This window comes from Podarcis erhardii (genome assembly GCF_964252035.2).
Source record: "Podarcis erhardii genome assembly, chromosome: 1".
Taxonomy (NCBI): Eukaryota; Metazoa; Chordata; class Lepidosauria; order Squamata; family Lacertidae; genus Podarcis; species Podarcis erhardii.
In genome coordinates, this window is record NC_138497.1 from 123249098 (window position 1) to 123267348 (window position 18251).

Below are 18251 nucleotides of genomic sequence, written 5' to 3' on the forward strand. Positions count from 1 at the left end.
TTCAGTGCATTCATTCATGTGCAGAATCCAGAAAAGTGTGTGATCTTCCTGGGAGTTGCATTCCAATCCCCAAATTAGTTTGGGAGTGTCAGATTGGGCCATTTTGCTGCAAAAAGAGACCGAGTGAATTCCTCTCCCATTCCTTCACCGTACATTTTGCCTTTGTTGAACATTATTTAACATTATTCCTCAATATTAGGTTATCCATGGATATATAGCCACAGAAAAGTTCTGTGGCAGAAGTCTCTGTTTGTGTGGCTGAGCTTTGGAAAAATATGAAAGCTGTTCAGAAATATCTGCTTGAGAAAAACACAAACATTGAAAATTGCAAATATAGGCAGTGAACATTTGCTCAATAAATATGCGAGTTAAGTGTGCCACAGTTTGATATTCTGCATCCAGCAACCTTAAGTGTGCAGCAGAGGGTTATCAGAACAGAACAGCAAGAGCAGTTTCAACAGAAAAGCATTCTTTCAGGTTGATCATTTTTGTGTGCTGTTTTCTGTGTGAAATGCTCGATTATGAAAGTTGCAAGGTGCTCACCGGTTTAATAAGTGGTTCGGGTTTGTGCACAGCACTGTTGCTTTTAATATCAGCTTTGCCTTTTCAGTGGGTTGAGTTGTCTTGGAAACTGCTTGTGCGCCCGATTCTTACTTACACACGGCAAAACCCATTGGCTCCAGTTATGGTGATTCATGCCTTTCAAGAACAGAAGCTAATTCACTGAATGTAGCAGCTGTCACATTGTGGGGGAAGACACCCACGGACAATTAACCTGATGGAGTGCCTGGATGTTTGCTCAGCAGCACTGTTTCTTGACAGTTGCTGCTGATTTAAGCTTCTGCTGCTGCCCGTTCCCTCAGTGTTGCATATGGTAACGCTTTGAAAAAGCTTCTCTACTTCAAGTGCAACTACAGAATGGATTCCAGGCCTTGTAGGCTCCGGTCCTAAACCTACTTATGTAAGGAGCAAGCCCAATTTAACTTAGTAGGGCTTACTTCCGAGCAGGGTGGACTTGATTGAAATCAAATCGATTTAAATCACTAGTCAGTAAGACTTGTTTTAAATCATTATTTTTACAGAAAGACTCATTCTTGCTGGTATCATCTTAATATTTACAACCAGGGGAAGGTTTCATTTTTGGAATAATAAGTTTTCAGAGTAGTTTTTACAGTTACATCAAAAATTATTGATTTGGTTATACTATTATAAATACATAGACAGATAATAATGAAATTGTTGTGAGTTTTAATAAGTAAACTCTCTATATTTGGACAACTTTTCTGCTGTACTTTATTGGAAGGAGAAAAATAATCATTTCCTTAATAACAATTTAAACTAATTATTTAACTAAAGCAATTACATTATAGCATATGTATCAATGTTTGTTAACTCGTGGTTAAACAATTATTTTTTTAAAAAAACACCCTTAAGACTGAGTTTTAGCACACGTGAAAAACTTAAAACAAATCCTTATTTCCTGATGCATATACTTTGGACTATAATATAACTTAAATAGAAAACTATCTTCAGATCTTCAGTAATCACAAAGTTCCGATTTAAATTTTAAAAATCCAATTTTTTAAAAAATCATTTATTTCTATCCACCCTGCTTTTGAGTAAGCATGCAAAGGATTGTGTTGCCTATCCGGTTGGAGCCTGAATGATAACGTTCATTCTGTACTCTGAATTTAATTCTTCTTGTGTTTTAGCGTACTAGGTGCACAGATTCTAGTTTGACTAGAATGACTGCGGGTCAGCACACCCAAGCAGCTAGACATCGTTACTTATAAACTGTGGTTCTTGCCACAGGAAGCAGCACTGCCACAAATGTTTTTCTGTGTGGATAGCAACTTTGATGCTGCTGCAGCTATCCTGTTCAATAGTGCTTATGGCACAAGTTCCTCCACCCGTGTACCTACATCACTTCAAATCTTCCAACAACTTTGAATCAACTTTATTCTGGTTCTCCCCATGCCTTACCCCATCTTTGGGAAGAAAAAAAAGAGAGTAAAATCATCAGTAGTGTAGTGGGGAATTCTGATGTGCAGAGTCTTGTGATAGTATAGTCATGCCCCCGCGTGACCATGCCTCTAAGCATCTGGGATAGCTCAGTTGTTAAAGCACGAGACTCTTAATTTCAGGGTCATGGGTTTGAGCCCCACGTTGGGAAAATATTCCTGCATTCCCGGGGGTTGGACCAGATGACCCTCATGGTCAACGCTACAATTCTATGATTATTCAATAATCTTATGATTACAAAATCATCATCATAATAATTAGATTGCAATGGTTAATGCAAGTCTTCATGTGCTGCCTTTTAGGGTGGCACTGTGGGTTAAACCACAGAGTCTAGGGCTTGCCAATCAGAAGGTTGGCAGTTCGAATCCCTGCAATGGGGTGAGCTCCGGTTGCTCTGTCCCTGCTCCTGCCAACCTAGCAGTTTGAAAGCATGAAGTGCAAGTAGATAAATAGGTACCGCTCCGACAGGAAGGTAAACGGCATTTCCGGGCACTGCTCTGGTTTGCCAGAAGTGGCTTAGTCATGCTGGCCACATGACTCAGAAGCTGTCATGTGCTCAGAAGCTGCTCACCCCAGAGTCATCCATGACTAGACCTAAAGGTCAGGGCTCCCTTTACCTTTACCGTCTCCCTGAGAAATGGATGCCTTTGGAGAAGGAGGTGTCCAAAGGGACAACAACTATCTTTTGGCACTTAGCCCCTGCTAGCTAAATCTAACCCTTAACATGATCATCAGTGGTGTGGTGGTCCAGGATCATGGGGGTATTGAAGAGCCATTACTATTACCTGCAGGGCCCCTGTTTCCTGCATGGCAGAACCACCCAATCAGCATGGAAGGGGAGTTTCTTAGCCACTGTATGCTCTGAAGCTAAGCACTAGAAACACTAAAAACATAAGGTGCTTTGGTTTCAAAGGAATGGTGCTCAAGCTATGCTATAAAACAGAAAAGCCACCCTGAAAGAAAATATTGGAGCACTCCAAATCATCTGTCCCTGCATGTGAGCAGAAAATAGTAAAGGTAAAGGGACCCCTGACCATTAGGTCCAGTCGTGGATGACTCTGGGGTTGCGGTGCTCATCTCACTTTATTGGCCAAGGGAGCCGGCGTAGCTTCCGGGTCATGTGGCCAGAATGACTAAGCCGCTTCTGGAGAACCAGAGCAGTGCACGGAAACGCCGTTTACCTTCCCACCGGAGCGGTACCTATTTATCTACTTGTACTTTGACGTGCTTTCAAACTGCTAGGTTGGCAGGAGCAGGGACCAAGCAACGGCAGCTCACCCGTCGCAGGGATTTGAACCGCCAACCTTCTGATCGGCAAGCCCTAGGCTCTGTGGTTTAACCACAGGTGGTAGTTGAGCCTAAAACCCCTGAAGTTTTAGTTAGCTGTATTTTCCAGTAAGATGCCCTTTCTTGAATTTTCAGCTTACAACGACAAAATTGTCGCCTTTCTGCGACAGCCCAATATCTTTGAAATTCTGCAGGAGCGGCAACCAGATCTTACCAGGAATCATTCACTCAGGTGAGCATAGTACTAACCTTTCTTTCCCAACATCGAAGCCGGCTGTTTATTTAATTTTGAATTGCAAGCAAAATACGGCAGCCTGTTAAATATATCTGCTTATTACCTGTGTTCAGCCTTAATGACAAAACTATGGCTTATTGTGTGTTTGAGTGGGAGGCTCTGGTGCCTCCCCCCAGCTCGGCACAGCTGCAAGGAAGATTTCAATTTAGTGCAATGGTTTGGTATTGCATACAAATCCTCAACTCTGTTAATCTTAACTGCTCTGTTGAATGAGTCCGCTTCACAAAACAAGCTTTGAAGCTGGCTTGCTTCAGTCAGCTGTAGTTGAGACTAACCACAGTTTGTCCAGGTTCAGACAAAACACTTAAGTGCATGCACCTGAATTTCTTCCTTGAGGTTATACTGGAAGGGAAAGGGGAGCGTTCAAGCCCCAGGCTCGCTCAGGCTTGGTTGCAACATAAGTAATAGTTTGTTGTTGCCACCACCTCAGATGATGGTGGACTCCCTGCACTCCCAACAATACTTCCCTCTGCCCACTGCCACCGCAGAAATTGGGGCAGCCTCTTTGCAGCTACCTGTCCACCCTGGCACATCCTGGCACCAGCATCCAAAATCAATATATATTACTACTACTATTACTAATAATAATAATAATAATAATAATTTCTTCCCCCGCCATCAAAGAGAAAGCTTTTAGCTAGATTCACATACTCAGAGATGCCAGAATATGGGGTGGCTTCCAATCGAGTGTTAAAAACAATACAGCATTAAATATTAAAAACTTCCCTAAACAGGGCTGCCTTCAGATGTCTTTTAAAGATAAGATAGCTGCTTGTTTCCTTCACATCTGAAGGGAAGGTGTTCCACAGGGCGGGCGCCACTACCGAGAAGGCCCTCTGCCTGGTTCCCTGTAACCTCACTTCTCGCAGTGAGGGAACCGCCAGAAGGCCCTCGGCCCTGGATCTCAGTGTCCGGGCTGAACGATGGGGGTGGAGACGCTCCTTCAGGTATACAGAACCGAGGCCATTTAGGGCTTTAATGGTCAGCACCAACACTTTGAATTGTGCCCAGAAAAGTGCTGGGAGCCAATGCAGATCTCTCAGGACCAGTGTTATGTGGTCCCGGTGGCCACTCCCAGTCACCAGTCTAGCTGCCGCATTCTTGATTAATTGCAGTTTCTGGGTATAAACTAATAAACTAAGGCCTCATAGGAGCTGCATCTCATAATGTCAGGTGGAAGATAGTAGCACCTCTACAACACTCCTCCCCCTCTCTTTCTCGGGGGGGGGGGACGGACACCACCGACCAAATTTGTCCCCTTGGGTAAAGATCGCAGATCTGTCTCCTACAGTGCCTGGCCTACAGTTCCATATCCTGACCGTGGAGAGAGGCACACCTGTGTTTGCGGGTCCCCAAAGTGGCAAGCCAAAGGGACAATCTCCTTGGATGTCATTTACTGTCGAACCTCGGAAGTCGAACGGAATCCATTCCGGAATTCTGTTTGACTTCCAAAATGTTCGGAAACCAGCCAATCGGAAGCTGCAGAACCAACGTCGGACGCTCAGATTCCAAAGAACGCTCCCAAACCTGAACACTCACTTCTGAGTTTGCGGTGTTCGGGAGCCAAAACTTTTGACTCGCAAGGCGTTTGATTTCCGAGGTGCGGCTGTACTTCGGGGTCAACCCCGCAGCGCATGGCGGAGCCTGTTTTTACAGTGAGGCAGGCTCTAGATGACAACCATGCTGTAATTCCTCACTAAGCAAGCAATTCCACTTACTGCAGTCAGCCCCCAAACTCCCAGGCAGATATCTGACAGGAATAACAAACAGATGCAGGCAGAAAACCACACACACACACTTGCTGGCTGGGGGAGCACACCAGGCAGGGGCCAGGATGGTTCCAGAAAGCCTCTCTCTGCTTAGTTCTTCTAAAGGCCTGCTCCCAAAATTGTCGCGAAAGGTATGACAAGCTTTTCAGTTCTCCACAATGTTGCTCAAAGCGGTGGAGAATGGGAGGTAGAAAACATAAAAATCAAAGAAATTATTCTGGATGTTGCAGCCATGAGTTGTTTCCAAGATGGAGATGGTTTGATTTAAAGTTTGGGACAGATCTGGGTTCCAATCCAGGCATTAATTTCTCAGAGATGGGGAGCAGACATTGCTTCTTCACTTTAGGTGTGTGAACCAATAGCTGCCAGCAATTTTTTATACTTTTTTGGTGCTGTTATTTCCCCCCTGAATTATGTCCAGGGAGAGGATATGAATGCTTCTACTTCTCTCTCTGGCCAGCACTCTACGAGTGATGAATGGCGATGGAAAAAGAGTGAAACCAGCTGTAGCTGCATTGGTTCTCTTTCATCACCATGAGACTTTTAAAAGTCTCTCAGAGTGACAAATAGTGACAGCACAGCCCTGAAAAGCGAGAAATGAACCAAAAGGAAATCCTGTCTGCGTGGTTCTGAAAGTAAGAGGTGCTTGCATGAAGAGGAATGGCTTGTTCTTCTACACGCACACCAGCAGCAGCAACCGAAAGGGATGAGAATGGCTGCTTTTTACAGAACCGATATACGAATTCTAAAAACACTGACAGGAGAGAGAATTTCAGGTTTTTACCCTTTTTAAAAAATGCAAAGTGTGCTCATGCATGCAGAGAGGAACTTATTAAAAACCAAGAGCGGTTCTTGTAGCACCTTAAAATCGAACAAATTTACTATGGAAGAAGCTTTCCTGAACTACAGTTCCATTGATCGTCTGCATCTGAAGCCGTCTGATGAAGCAAAACTGTAGTCCATGAAAACTTATGACATTAGAAATGGTTTAGTCTTTTAAGACGCCGCAGCACTGTTTGTTGGTTTTGTGCAAAGGACTTAACATGGCTGCTCCTCTGGAAGTTGCTGCTGTATAAGAGCTGGTGCATCGTGCAAAACATGGGAGTAGAGTGAGGCCATTGTTCTACCTCTTTATTGTCTACACTGACTGGCAGCAGCTGTCCAGAGTTTCAGACAGAGGACCTCTCTCGGCCTTACCTGGAGGTGCCAGGAATTGATCCTGGCATACCTTCTGCATCCAAAGCAGACGCTTTTTCCACTGAGCTGCGCCCATTCCCCTAAAAAGGTGTGTGTCAGTCAAAAAGTGGTTAAAAAAAAACCCCAAAAACAAAACAGGCCGAAGCTCACCAGACTGCCACTGTCTCAAATTGACTGAGCTGGTTTTGCAGAACAATATGCCTTTCTCTCGCTCCTGGTAAGCTCTGTGCTTTTGAAAATTAACAGGATTCTCTTGGCGTTTGTGCTGAGAGTGGAGCAGGTGCACATGGGTTCTTTCGGAATAGCAATAGCTTTCTCTGGCGCTTGAGCTGCTGCTTGGAATTCAGAGCCACACTACTTGTGTCAAGTTGAGGGATTGATTTCCATTGGTTGGGTACCTGGGAGCAGCGCCTAAGCTTCTGAGAGATGAGGACAACAGCGAAAACACAACACACCGTTCTTCCGAATGCATTCGTTTAGGGGCTTGGGTGGGATGGGGGGATGGGGCTGGTTGCGAGATTCCTCCCTTCACGTTGACATGTTGCAGCAGGTCGGAAAATGGTTCCTGAAATGCAGAGGGATAATCTAGAGGTGCACTTGATATACCCAGTGCTTTTTCTTGCTGTCCTGGCGTACGTCAGTGCCTTGTTTGCAAGAGATTCGTTAGAACGCTCTGCCTGCCTCAACAGGGAGAAGATCCAGTTTATTCGGACTGAAGGGACCCCGGGACTCGTGCGCCTGTCTAGTGATGCAGACCTTGTCATGTTACTAAGGTACATGGTGCTGTTCTACAACGACTATGGGTTTGTTCGATTTTTTAATCACCTTGGAACGTTTGTGCAAACTGCTCAGGTGACCGCAGCAAGCTCTCTCTCCCCTCAGTTCTTCGAAATGAAGCTGGGGGGAGATGCAGCCGAGGATTTAGATGACAGAATTATCCGTGTTAAGTTTCTAAATTGCAGCTTGCTTTCAGTCGAGGATATTTATTTATCTCGAGAAGCCTGTCAATCCAAATAGACTCCAATCAGTCGTAAAGAACCACTCGATAGCATGGCTAATGTCAAATCTATGTAATTTTGGGGGTGGGTGGGAATTGTAGCCCAAATTTATGCACATATGTAGCCTGTGTTTGTCTCAACATACTTCCCCCCCCCCAAAAAAAAACAACCAACCCTGGCTTTCTTCATGCCTCTTTGTTGATAAATTGGTTCTACCATCTCTTGCCTTCCAGAATGACTAGTGAAGGGCTTTGGATTAAAACATTTTCATTTTAATTGAAAACAGCTGCATTTGCACAATTGCGGTTATGCATCTAGATGGAAAGGCAGAAACAGACAGTAGCTCATTCAGTAGAGCATGAGATTCTTAATCTCAGGTTTGTGGGTTCAAGCACATTGGGCAAAAGGGATTTCCGCATTGTATGGGGTTGGACTACTCACTAAATGAGCCTCGTGCTCCTTTCCAACACTACAGTTCTATGGAAAATGCTTGCAGTGCGAGAAGAAGGGAGGGGCAAGAGCCAGGAAAGGGCTGGACATTGGCTTAGAAGAAAACCGAATATTTGCATAATTGTGGAAACAAACAAGGGAAGGATAGATACTACAATGTGTATGAAGAAGAGGTAGAATTTTGACTAGGAGGGACCAGAATTCACGGTTGTATTTCTCACGGAAGAGGAACATATTTTAGGCCATAAGGCAGGTGTCAGCAAACCTTTTCAGCAGGGGGCCAGTCCACTGTCCCTCAGACCTTGTAGGGGGCCGGACTATATTTTGAGGAGGGGGTGTGAACAAATTCCTATGCACCACAAATAACCCAGAGATGCATTTTAAATAAAAGCACAAATTCTACTCATGTAAAAACACGCTGATTCCCAGACCGTCCGCGAGCCGGATTTAGAAGGCGATTGGGCTGGATCTGGCCCCTGGGCCTTAGTTTGCCTACCCATGCCAAAAGGTTTGTGGGAATTAGAGAGTGGAGCTCAGCTATTGTTTCAAAGATATGCTGTGTTTTGTCCCTTGCGTGAAGACTTCTTATCCCCTTCCTTCATTGATCTCCCTTTCCTCTCTTAACCTACATGCAGAGGCTTCTATACAGTTGTGGCATTCAGTGTGCCAACATTGAGCGCACAGACATAGTAAAGCTTGCAAGCAGGCATGATCGTGCCCCCCCCCCAAAAAACGAAAGACTTATCTGCACATGGACCCTTTACCCCACAGCATTGTTTGTGTCTCATTCACAAAGTGCTTGCTTTGTCATTGACTGAGAGACGAAGGGCTACTCTCAGGAGATGCAGTGTAAAGATTCATGATGTTGGGACCACAATGTACCGTACTTTTCCGTGTATAAGACTAGTTGTTGTTGTTGTTGTTGTTTTACTAAAATATAATGTTTAAAAAGGGGGTTGGTCTTATACACGGGGGCAGTCTCCCCCCCATTTTCTTAATTTTGAGTCCCCCAAAATAGGGGCGTCTTATACACTGAGGCATCTTATACACGGAAAAATATGGTATACATCTTTATCGGAATCCTGTCCCAAATACATGAAAGAATGCCAGGTGATATTTTAGAGCAGGCAAAACTAATTACAGTGAGTGTGATTGGAAGCAGGAGTAGTAGGTTCGGAGGATGTGCTTGACCCTTTTCCTTGTTCTCTCCCCCCCCCCCCAAATTTTCTTTTAGTTTATTTGAAGAGGAAATAATGTCATATGTACCGCCGCATGCCTTACTTCATCCCAGTTATTGCCAGTCTCCACGAGGCTCCCCAGTGTCCTCTCCTCAAAACTCTCCAGGTAAGCCCTGCTACATCTGCATAATGGTAGAGAGTTAACCTAATGTTCTCATCTGTTTTCATGGGCTTCTTTGTGCAAACAAGCAGGAGGTGAAAACTTTGGCTGTTGTGGCTACACCGATATCATATTCTTCGTTGTAGGCATCCAAAGAGCCTTTCCGAAAGGCATTTTCTTTGTAAGGCATGGCCAGTGGAGATATATTTAGCTTTATTGAATAGAGCCACAAATGTGATTCTTTTCTGTCACTAGTACTGGAAAACCTAAAAATGAAAGGGGTGCCATTTCTTAATCTTGTCGTTTAAGAAAGCACTACAAATAATGGGTTTGAATAGCTTATCTCTCATTGGAGGGTGGTATTCTGGAATAAGAACAAATCTTTTAGAGATTTGTTAAAGACTACAGTCGTACCTTGGAAGTTGAATGGAATCCGTTCCGGAAATCTGTCCGACTTCCGGAACGTTTGGAATCCAAAGCGTGGCTTCTGATTTGCTGCAAGAAGCTCCTGCAGCCAGTCGGAAGCTGTGGAAGCCTCGTCGGATGTTCGACTTCCAAAAATAGTTCGCAAACTGGAACAGTCACTTCTGGGTTTGTAGTTTTCTGGAGCCAACATGCTCAGGAACTAAACTTCCAAAACCAAGGTGCAACTGTACTCCTTAAAAAATAATTTTAAAAAGCTTTAAGTAAAGGTTTTCTTGAGTTACAAAACAAACAAATAAACAGCGAGAAGTACATCTATTGTAGGTCAAGGAAGCCTGGGCAGACTATGCTCCTCCCCCCCACCCCACCCCACTTTTTGGCGTGACATAAACCCCAAGCTCCGTGTAAATTAATAAACAGGTATGCAGGTAGAAAGCTAGCAGAGATCTGAGGGCTATCGAAGGTATTGCATAGAATGACACATGTATGAATATCTTTCTGGTAGACAGAAAGTCGTTTATGTGCTCAGTTCAATGAGCTCCTGGCCCTTGGGGGGACCAAGGTCATTTCACTGAGGCCAAGTTACCTGATCTCAAGAAGGTGACAGGGTTGTTGGAAGTGTTCGGGAATGTGACAGCCGCTTCCCACTCCCAAACTTAGGATCGAAACTTGTGGGCCTTAATGTTAATGTCAGTCAAAGTTTTTTGGATCTATATACACTTGACTCTGTCCAAATAACTCTGTCTGTCAGGAGAGACTTTTGTGTTTCTGTTAAGAATCGAAGTGTCTCAGAGTGGCCAGGGCAACCCACTCAGATGGGCGGGGTACAAATAATAAAAGTATTATAAATTATTATTGTGTTGAGTACAGACCACATAATTCTTTTCCCAGTCCCAGCACTTTATGCTCCCATTTACATGACATGAAAAGCCATAAAATGCTATTTATTTATTCCTAAGACCCACACATACGTACAAAGTGCATGTGAGAGAGTGAGAGAGAAAGAGGCATGTGCATGCTTACATAAATATTTCTTTTTTAAAAGTAAACCTTCCTTTCTTTTGTTGCTCTTACGGATGGAATAATTGCCCAGGAAATTCTTGACGGTGACAACTGATTTGTAATAAGAACTTGCCATGTGCTGAAAGGATAATTTAGTGGTGTTTTATGAAACGTGAGGTGATGTATTCAAGAGTCGGTTGTCATGCTCAGTCCTTGTGTACATCTGGAATAGTAACCAATAAAAATAAGTGTTAAAAAGTATTTAGGGCACTTGTATGTAAGCAGCAATCCCCAGTGCTAGATTTCAACAAAATGGTAGATGAAACATATTCAAAATGTACAGTACAGTGGTACCTCGGGTTACATACACTTCAGGTTACAGACTCCGCTATCCCAGAAATATTACCTCAGGTTAAGAACTTTGCTTCAGGATGAGAACAGAAATCGTGCTCCAGTGGCACAGCGGCAGCAGGAGGCCCCATTAGCTAAAGTGGTGATTCAGGTTAAGAACAGTTTCAGGTTAAGAACAGACCTCTGGAATGAATTAAGTACTTGACCCGAGGTACCACTGTATATGCATTTGAAGCAACATTTGTGTTTTGATAAAAGTGTGGGAATCAAATATGAGATTTGAAGAAGGACAATAACTACAAAGCCTGTAAGCTGCTGACTGCCAAGGACTGGGTGGGTGAGGAGGAGGGGTGGGTGCCTCCCTCCCAGGAATGCTCCGCCCCCCCCCCCCCGAAGGCACAGAAGCCAGAGACTTGGATCTGGGACACTGGTGGTAGGATACAACTGGATTTAGCAGGCACTCACTCCATCCTTGTCTAGGGGTTGGGGTGGCTGGCTAGCAGGCAGGGATAGGTAGGTGTTCCACCACCTGAGACAAAAGGTTGGGCTTGCCTCCTAGCAGTGCTAGCAATGCTCCTGCAGGTACATACTTAACTCTGCTCTTTCTCTGGAAAACAAGTTTTTGTATGGTTTCAAATCCTTCCTTATTAATTTGTTTAATGTCCATTTCTAAAACCTGTTTGACCAGAGGTGACAGCCACACACACACACACATGAGCGTTGCAAACAAACAAGTAACTAGAGCAGAATGATGCCTCCTTAAAACCACTTACAGCTCTGTAAAAAAAAAAAAAAAAAAAAATGCTATCTAGATTAAGCTTAATGATGCAAACCTGTGCAAGCTTGCTCAGAAGCGTGTCGCTGTGCAAAAGGATTCAGCCTGAATCTCTTTCTGTTCCTGCCAGTCTATAAAACTGCATACCGGCCTCTCTTATCAGGTCAAAGTCACCATTGCTTTTTCCCAGTCACCTGTCCCATGCCTGTGTGACGGCAGTGTGTCCTTTCCTTTCGCCCATAACAGAAATAGATAAGACTTTTTTATATATATAGTGATCTGGTTTGGGAATTAACAGCCAGTAGAGTTACTGCTAAAGGTCAGATCTTATAATCCTGTAACTTTCGTTCTTTCTCTGTCCCTCTCACATTCTCTCAGGCACAACAAATATCTCCCCCCCCCCCTCCACGCAAACACATGAACTTGAAAGTTGCATCGTGTTGTTAGTACACACAAAGAAATTCATTAAGAGCTGCGGTATCATTTTGGGAATGTAGCCATTTCAGCTTCTCAGTTCTGATAACGTATTTGTAAGGTTTAGAAATCCAAGGAACAGAGCAGTTATAAAAAGAAATTGAAATGAAGACAACCAGGAAGCAAGTGTGTTGAGAGGGTTGTGGTGTTGTTGTTTTTTTAAGTACCCTACATAACCAGGATATATATTATACTGACATTTTAGGTGCATGTAATCTTTGAAGTAAAATAGGAAGTTGCTTCACTAAAGTTTTCCCAAAGATAACACTTGTAGTTCATTTACTTGCTTAGCTTAAGAGTTACAGTAAACAGTGCAGTGCATTTTGTTAAATGTTGTTTCCCGTCCCCCCTGCACACAGTTCTCTTTTGAGAGATGCTAAGTCTGGAAGTTAACTTTCAAAATTAGGCATGTGTTTTGTTATGAGTCATCTTACACCAGAAGTTAAAGCAGGTTTCTGAGGTTGCAACTGGCAATTCAAGTAATTTGTGCTTTTAGATATTTCCACAGATGGCTAGAGCAGATTACTGCATCTTGGTTTGAACAAAAATCAGGCATGCTCTTTTTCTAAATGTTTTAGAACAGCCATTTTGGGGATGGGGGAGGAGGCTGCAGCCCTACACGCTCACTCAGTGGACTTACTTCCGAGTAGACATGTATAGGTTTACCCTCTTTGTGTGTGAATGCATTGTCGGATGTTCATATGTTTTCAGTAGTATGCACCCTTAATTCATTCAGAAATGTATATTTAAATGTGTGTTCTCCAGGCTGCGCAAAAGGCATCACTTATGAAATGCCAATTAAATTTCCAATTAAGGATGCATAGCTTTCGTTTTCTCTCCTGATGGTTAAGAGAAAATCCACAGTTGTCATATTAAAATGGTCATATGCTCATATAATACACTTATGCAAAACAAAGTCTCCCCCTTCTTGTTCTGTGTCAGTCCAGTTCTTTTACTAGTCCATCATGGTTTAAAATCACCCACACACTTTAGCAGGGGTAGGTTGGTTTCGGTTTTCTCCCCCCCCTTTTTTTTATATACTTACTAGAACCCCTGTGGCCTACTGATACCAAATTTGGAAAGTAAGAGCTCATACTAGGGATCTCCTTACAGTTAAGGCATAACTAATCTGTGTTAAATAATCTGAAACATGCACTGTTGCTAAAAGATCTGAGACTCGTCCTCCTGGATCTGGTCAGGCCCACCTAGTCGAGCCTTCTTTGCAAAAAATAAAGATCCCCTCAACAGCAGGCTTGTTGTTTATTTATTATATTGATATTTACTAAATTTATATGCCACCCTTCATGACAGTTCACAAGATAAAACACAAGTAAATCATTAAACCAAAACAAAACAATAACCCCCCTTCCCACAGACCCATTCAAAAGGCTGTAGGATATAAAGCAGCCCAAGGCCTGGCTGAAGAGGAACACTTTTGCCTGGCACCTAAAAAATATAATGAAGGCGCCAGGCAAACCTCCCTGGGGAGAGCATTCCACAGATGGGGAGCCACTGCAGAGAAGGCCCTGTTCTCGTGTTGCCACTCTCCGGACCTCTCAAGGAGGCACATGAAGAAGGGCTTCAGATGAGGGGTGTAGAGTCTGGTTTTGTGCATCACCAATTATACAGGAAACTTACCATTCTACTGCTGGTCCCCACACTTAGAATTTACTACTTTCCTCCCTGTATATGTTGCATGTGGTGTTACTGCGCTGTCGTCTTCCTCCCAGTCTTGAACATTTCTGACAGAAAGGTGAGCGACAATGATCTTAATAAAATAGGTCTTGTGCTTCTTCTGGCTTCGTTGCAGGTACTACACGGGCTAATGCACGAGCTCCTGCTCCATATAAAAGAGATTTTGAAGCCAAGCTGAGGAATTTCTACAGGAAGCTGGAGACTAAAGGATACGGACAAGGCCCAGGGAAATTGAAGTATGTAGAAGTCTTACATAGATCCGAGCATATTTCAGAAACAGAACACTGTGCTACGGTCAATTTATTCCCACTAATGCATGCCGCAGAGCCCCAAGCTTGATGTATTTTGTTTGTTTTTAAAGAAAAGCCGTTTTGAGAAGGCAGAGGAGAGGGATGAGGTGTGCTTGAACCTTTTGAAGCTTGCCGTTTCCTCAGTCCAAAACCCACCACAAGTGGTTTTTCTGAAAGAAGTAGGACATCCGAGTTCTGTTACATACTGTTACAAAAGTTGGGTGCCTTCCGCTCTCTCTGCCGAGCAGTGACAAGAGCTCATGGGTTTCCGAGATCTTACCCAGGATCTGTGGTCCTTTAGGGGAATTGAGACATGGCAGAGACTCTCATAGCTTTAAGAAATATAGCTTAATCACCTATTTACACCTTCAGTCTGCATGGAGGGAGTCCAGATCTTACAGCATGGTTATTTCAAGAGGGATTTGTCCCCCACAGCAGTGCAGCCAACCTTCAGCCAGCCTGCCCAAGATGGATCCCAGTCCTCCTCCTCCTCCTTCCTATCACCTCATACCCAGTTACCCTGGTAACTCCCTAAACCCCCAGTTTCTGTTCACACCTCAGGGCAAGGAAGGAGGACAATTCTCTTGCATTGCCAATGACCCTCAATGGCCCTGTATATTAATGGCCCTAGCTTGGTCAGGTCTTTTTGCATAGGCTGGCCCAGGAAAATCTCTGCAGCTTGTATTTCTCCCTTCACATCCCAAATGATCGGATGTCCTACCATTTATTGATTTCTAAGGTTTTGGGGTCCCGCCTCCAAATTTATAACAATTCATTTTCATGTGATTTGTCTTTTCCCCCTGGCAATCCATAATGGGTTTTTTTTTGGGGGGGGGGGGGTTAAACCACTTTGGTTTTGTAAACTGCTTTTAGGTGTGGCGGTGTATTTCTTTAAAAATAAATAAATAAAAATGTATATTTATTTATGGAATAAATAAACGTGACACCGAGTATTAGTTGCTGCCATTGAGAGCAAAGAGCTCCCAGGATATGTCAGCTAACATGTTGGGTTGGGATGTTGGAAGGTAAAGGGTAAAGGGACCCCTGACCATTAGGTCCAGTTGTGACCGACTCTGGGGTTGCGGCACTCATCTCGCTTCATTGGCCAAGGGAGCTGGCGTACAGCTTCCGGGTCATGTGGCCAGCATGACTAAGCCGCTTCTGGCGAAACCAGAGCAGCGCACGGAAATGCCGTTTACCTTCCCGCTGGAGTGGTACCTATTTATCTACTTGCACTTTGACGTGCTTTCGAACGGCTAGGTTGGCAGGAGCAGGGACCGAGCAACAGGAGCTCACCCCGGCGTGGGGATTAGAACTGCCAACCTTCTGATCGGCAAGTCCTAGGCTCTGTGGTTTAACCCACAGCGCCACCCGCTTCCCTTGGGATGTTGGAAACTCAAGTTCAAATTCCCACTTGGGACCAAATTAGACATTACATGGCAGGTGTGTGTCACCATCTCTCAGTGGGTTTTTTTAAAAAAATACATAATGCACATCAGCTCCAATTGACTGCAGTCCACACTGCTGTTCCCTCCCCTTTGCCATTTCATGTCCCGTTTGACCCTTGGCTATAAAATACGAGTGATGTACAAAATAAAATACAAGGGACGTGGGTAGCACTGGTCTAAACCAGTGGGCTTGCTGATCAGATGGTCGGCGGTTCAAATCCACGCAATGGAGTGAGCTCCCGTACTCTGTCCCAGCTCCTGCCTACCTAGCAGTTCGAAAGCATGCCAGTGCAAGTAGATAAATAGCTACTGCTGCAGTGGGAAGGTAAACGGCGTTTCCGTGCACTCTGGTTTCCATCACGGTGTTCTGTTGCGCCAGAAGCAGTTTAGTCCTGCTGGCCACATGACCTGGAAAACTGTCTGTGGACAAACGCTGGCTCCCTCGGCCTGAAAGCGAGATGAGCACCGCAACCCCATAGTCGCCTGTGACTGGACTTAGCCATCCAGGGGTTCTTTAGCTTGCAAGGGATGAGTGACCATCTTTCATCCAACAGCTTTTGTTTTTGGCAAACACCTTCCACCAAATAGCGGCCACTCAAGAATTTAGGTTCCATCATTCTCACCTTGTCCTTTTGGCAGAATTCCATTGGTTTTCTGCATCGTGTTATTAAAGACATTCCCGGTCATTGCAAACTGTAAGTGCTGGAAACGTTTGGGGTCAGTGTCTGTAGTTCAGACTTTTCAGGCTGCTTCTGCCTGTTCCGAATCATGCTGGTGCTGGACTAACATCAACTGAATTGCCTACACAGTTTATTTCTTTAGGTAAGCACCCTGTTGTCCTTATGAGGGGAGGATAAGAAGAAGTATCTATCCCTATTGCTCTGGCACAATGCCCAGGAAACTGTTCTCTAAATAAATCCTAAGAAATGTTAGATTGGCTCCTAAAACATGGCTTGTAGTGCTAACTTTCCCAGGCAGTCTAAATATAACTAGGGGGGAAAACATTTAAGCTACAAATTATGGCCTCCTTTGATTCCATTTTGTTCCATTGTGCAGATTAATTATCAGGAGAGACCATTTGCTGGAAGATGCCTTCAACCAAATTATGGGTTATTCAAGAAAGGACCTGCAAAGAAATAAACTGTATGTCACGTTTGTCGGAGAGGAAGGGTGAGTAGAAAAGGGAAGTGGCCCCCAAAACAGTATGTACTTTCTACTACGCTTCGCAGCTGCACTCAAGTATTTCATCTACTGTTTGCGGTCTAGAGCGAGAAGAGGAAGGATTATAGCCAGGAAATGCCTCTCATAAGCCTAGAACTTACAGCTGTTTGAAAATAAGTTCTCCAAGCTTTGTGACATGTGAATTCCTTTGCAAAGCATCAATTAAACTGTGTACATGTTGAGTTCCTTCCAGATCTGTTTTTGGCAGGGAGAGCTCCATCCTGCATATTGCTTTGCACTCCCAAGTTTGCTTCAAGGGGTTGGAAATAGTTTTGCTAGAAATCTAGAAAACTGTAGCATGGTTTGAATTTTCTACAGTCGTTGCAGTAGATGCTTCAGGCAATGAATGAGAGAAGATTGACATTATAAAATTTATTGAGCTGTTCAAGAATTTGGCGAGGTTAGACCAGAAGCTTAAAAGAACTAGAGGGTCATTGTTCCTTCCTTCACTTCCTTCCTTCCTTCCTTCCTTCCTTCCTTCCTTCCTTCCTTCCTTCCTTCCCTCCTTCCTTCCCTCCTTCCTTCCCTCCTTCCTTCCTTCCTTCCCTCCTTCCTTCCTTCCTTCCTTCCTTCCTTCCTTCCTTCCTTCCTTTTTCTATTTTGCACAATTTGCTACTTCTGCTCAAATGCACTTCTTTTAGAGAAAGAAAGGCATTCCTATATAATCTCAGGGTCTTGCAAGCTGGTTTGTGTGTGTGTGTGTGTAATGTAGCAAATGATTCATTTCCTCAACATGCATGCAGAATGTTTTGTCACTGAGGGTATGTGAATTCTGCACACCAATAATGGCATCAGTTATATTAATAATCGTTAATATTGACAATCAAGTTTTGGAAGTGGTTTGAGAGTGCTACCAGCACATATTAAATAGTCCCTTCAACATCACTGATGATGAATACGCTGCTATCTTCTTCTTGTGGTTGTATTAATAAATTTAAAATTAAACTTTATGGGAGGAATTCAGTGTTGTGCTGCTATGAATGTTATGTCACTGTAAGTGTTTTTGCTTGCTTGACGGAACGATCTCCCCTTTCTTCCTCCCATTCTTATTTTATATCGTATCAAGAATGTGAACCACCTTTGGGGCCCTTTTGAAAGCCAGAAGGCGATATACAAATGCTTGCTATAAATAAATTCAGCAAACCATTTTTCAGTGATTGAATGTTTTTACACAACGTGATATGGAACGCATTAACAAATGCGGGCAGGCCTTTGC

At 43.8% G+C, this 18251-nt stretch overlaps 2 protein-coding genes across 7 annotated transcripts in view; both read left to right on the forward strand.

Annotated features, from left to right (window-relative positions):
• HECW2 (HECT, C2 and WW domain containing E3 ubiquitin protein ligase 2) overlaps positions 1-18251 on the forward strand; it is a 193857-nt gene that overhangs the window by 150641 nt on the left and 24965 nt on the right. For all 6 annotated transcript variants that reach the window (XM_081855139.1, XM_081855143.1, XM_081855144.1 and 3 more), the window contains 5 exons: positions 3445-3541; positions 7260-7343; positions 9253-9362; positions 14192-14312; positions 16871-16984. In XM_081855139.1, the coding sequence (XP_081711265.1) occupies positions 3445-3541; positions 7260-7343; positions 9253-9362; positions 14192-14312; positions 16871-16984 (526 nt within the window). The remainder of the gene's footprint in view (positions 1-3444; positions 3542-7259; positions 7344-9252; positions 9363-14191; positions 14313-16870; positions 16985-18251) is intronic.
• Positions 1-18251, forward strand: part of STK17B (serine/threonine kinase 17b) — a 106633-nt gene that overhangs the window by 7060 nt on the left and 81322 nt on the right. The window lies entirely within an intron of this gene.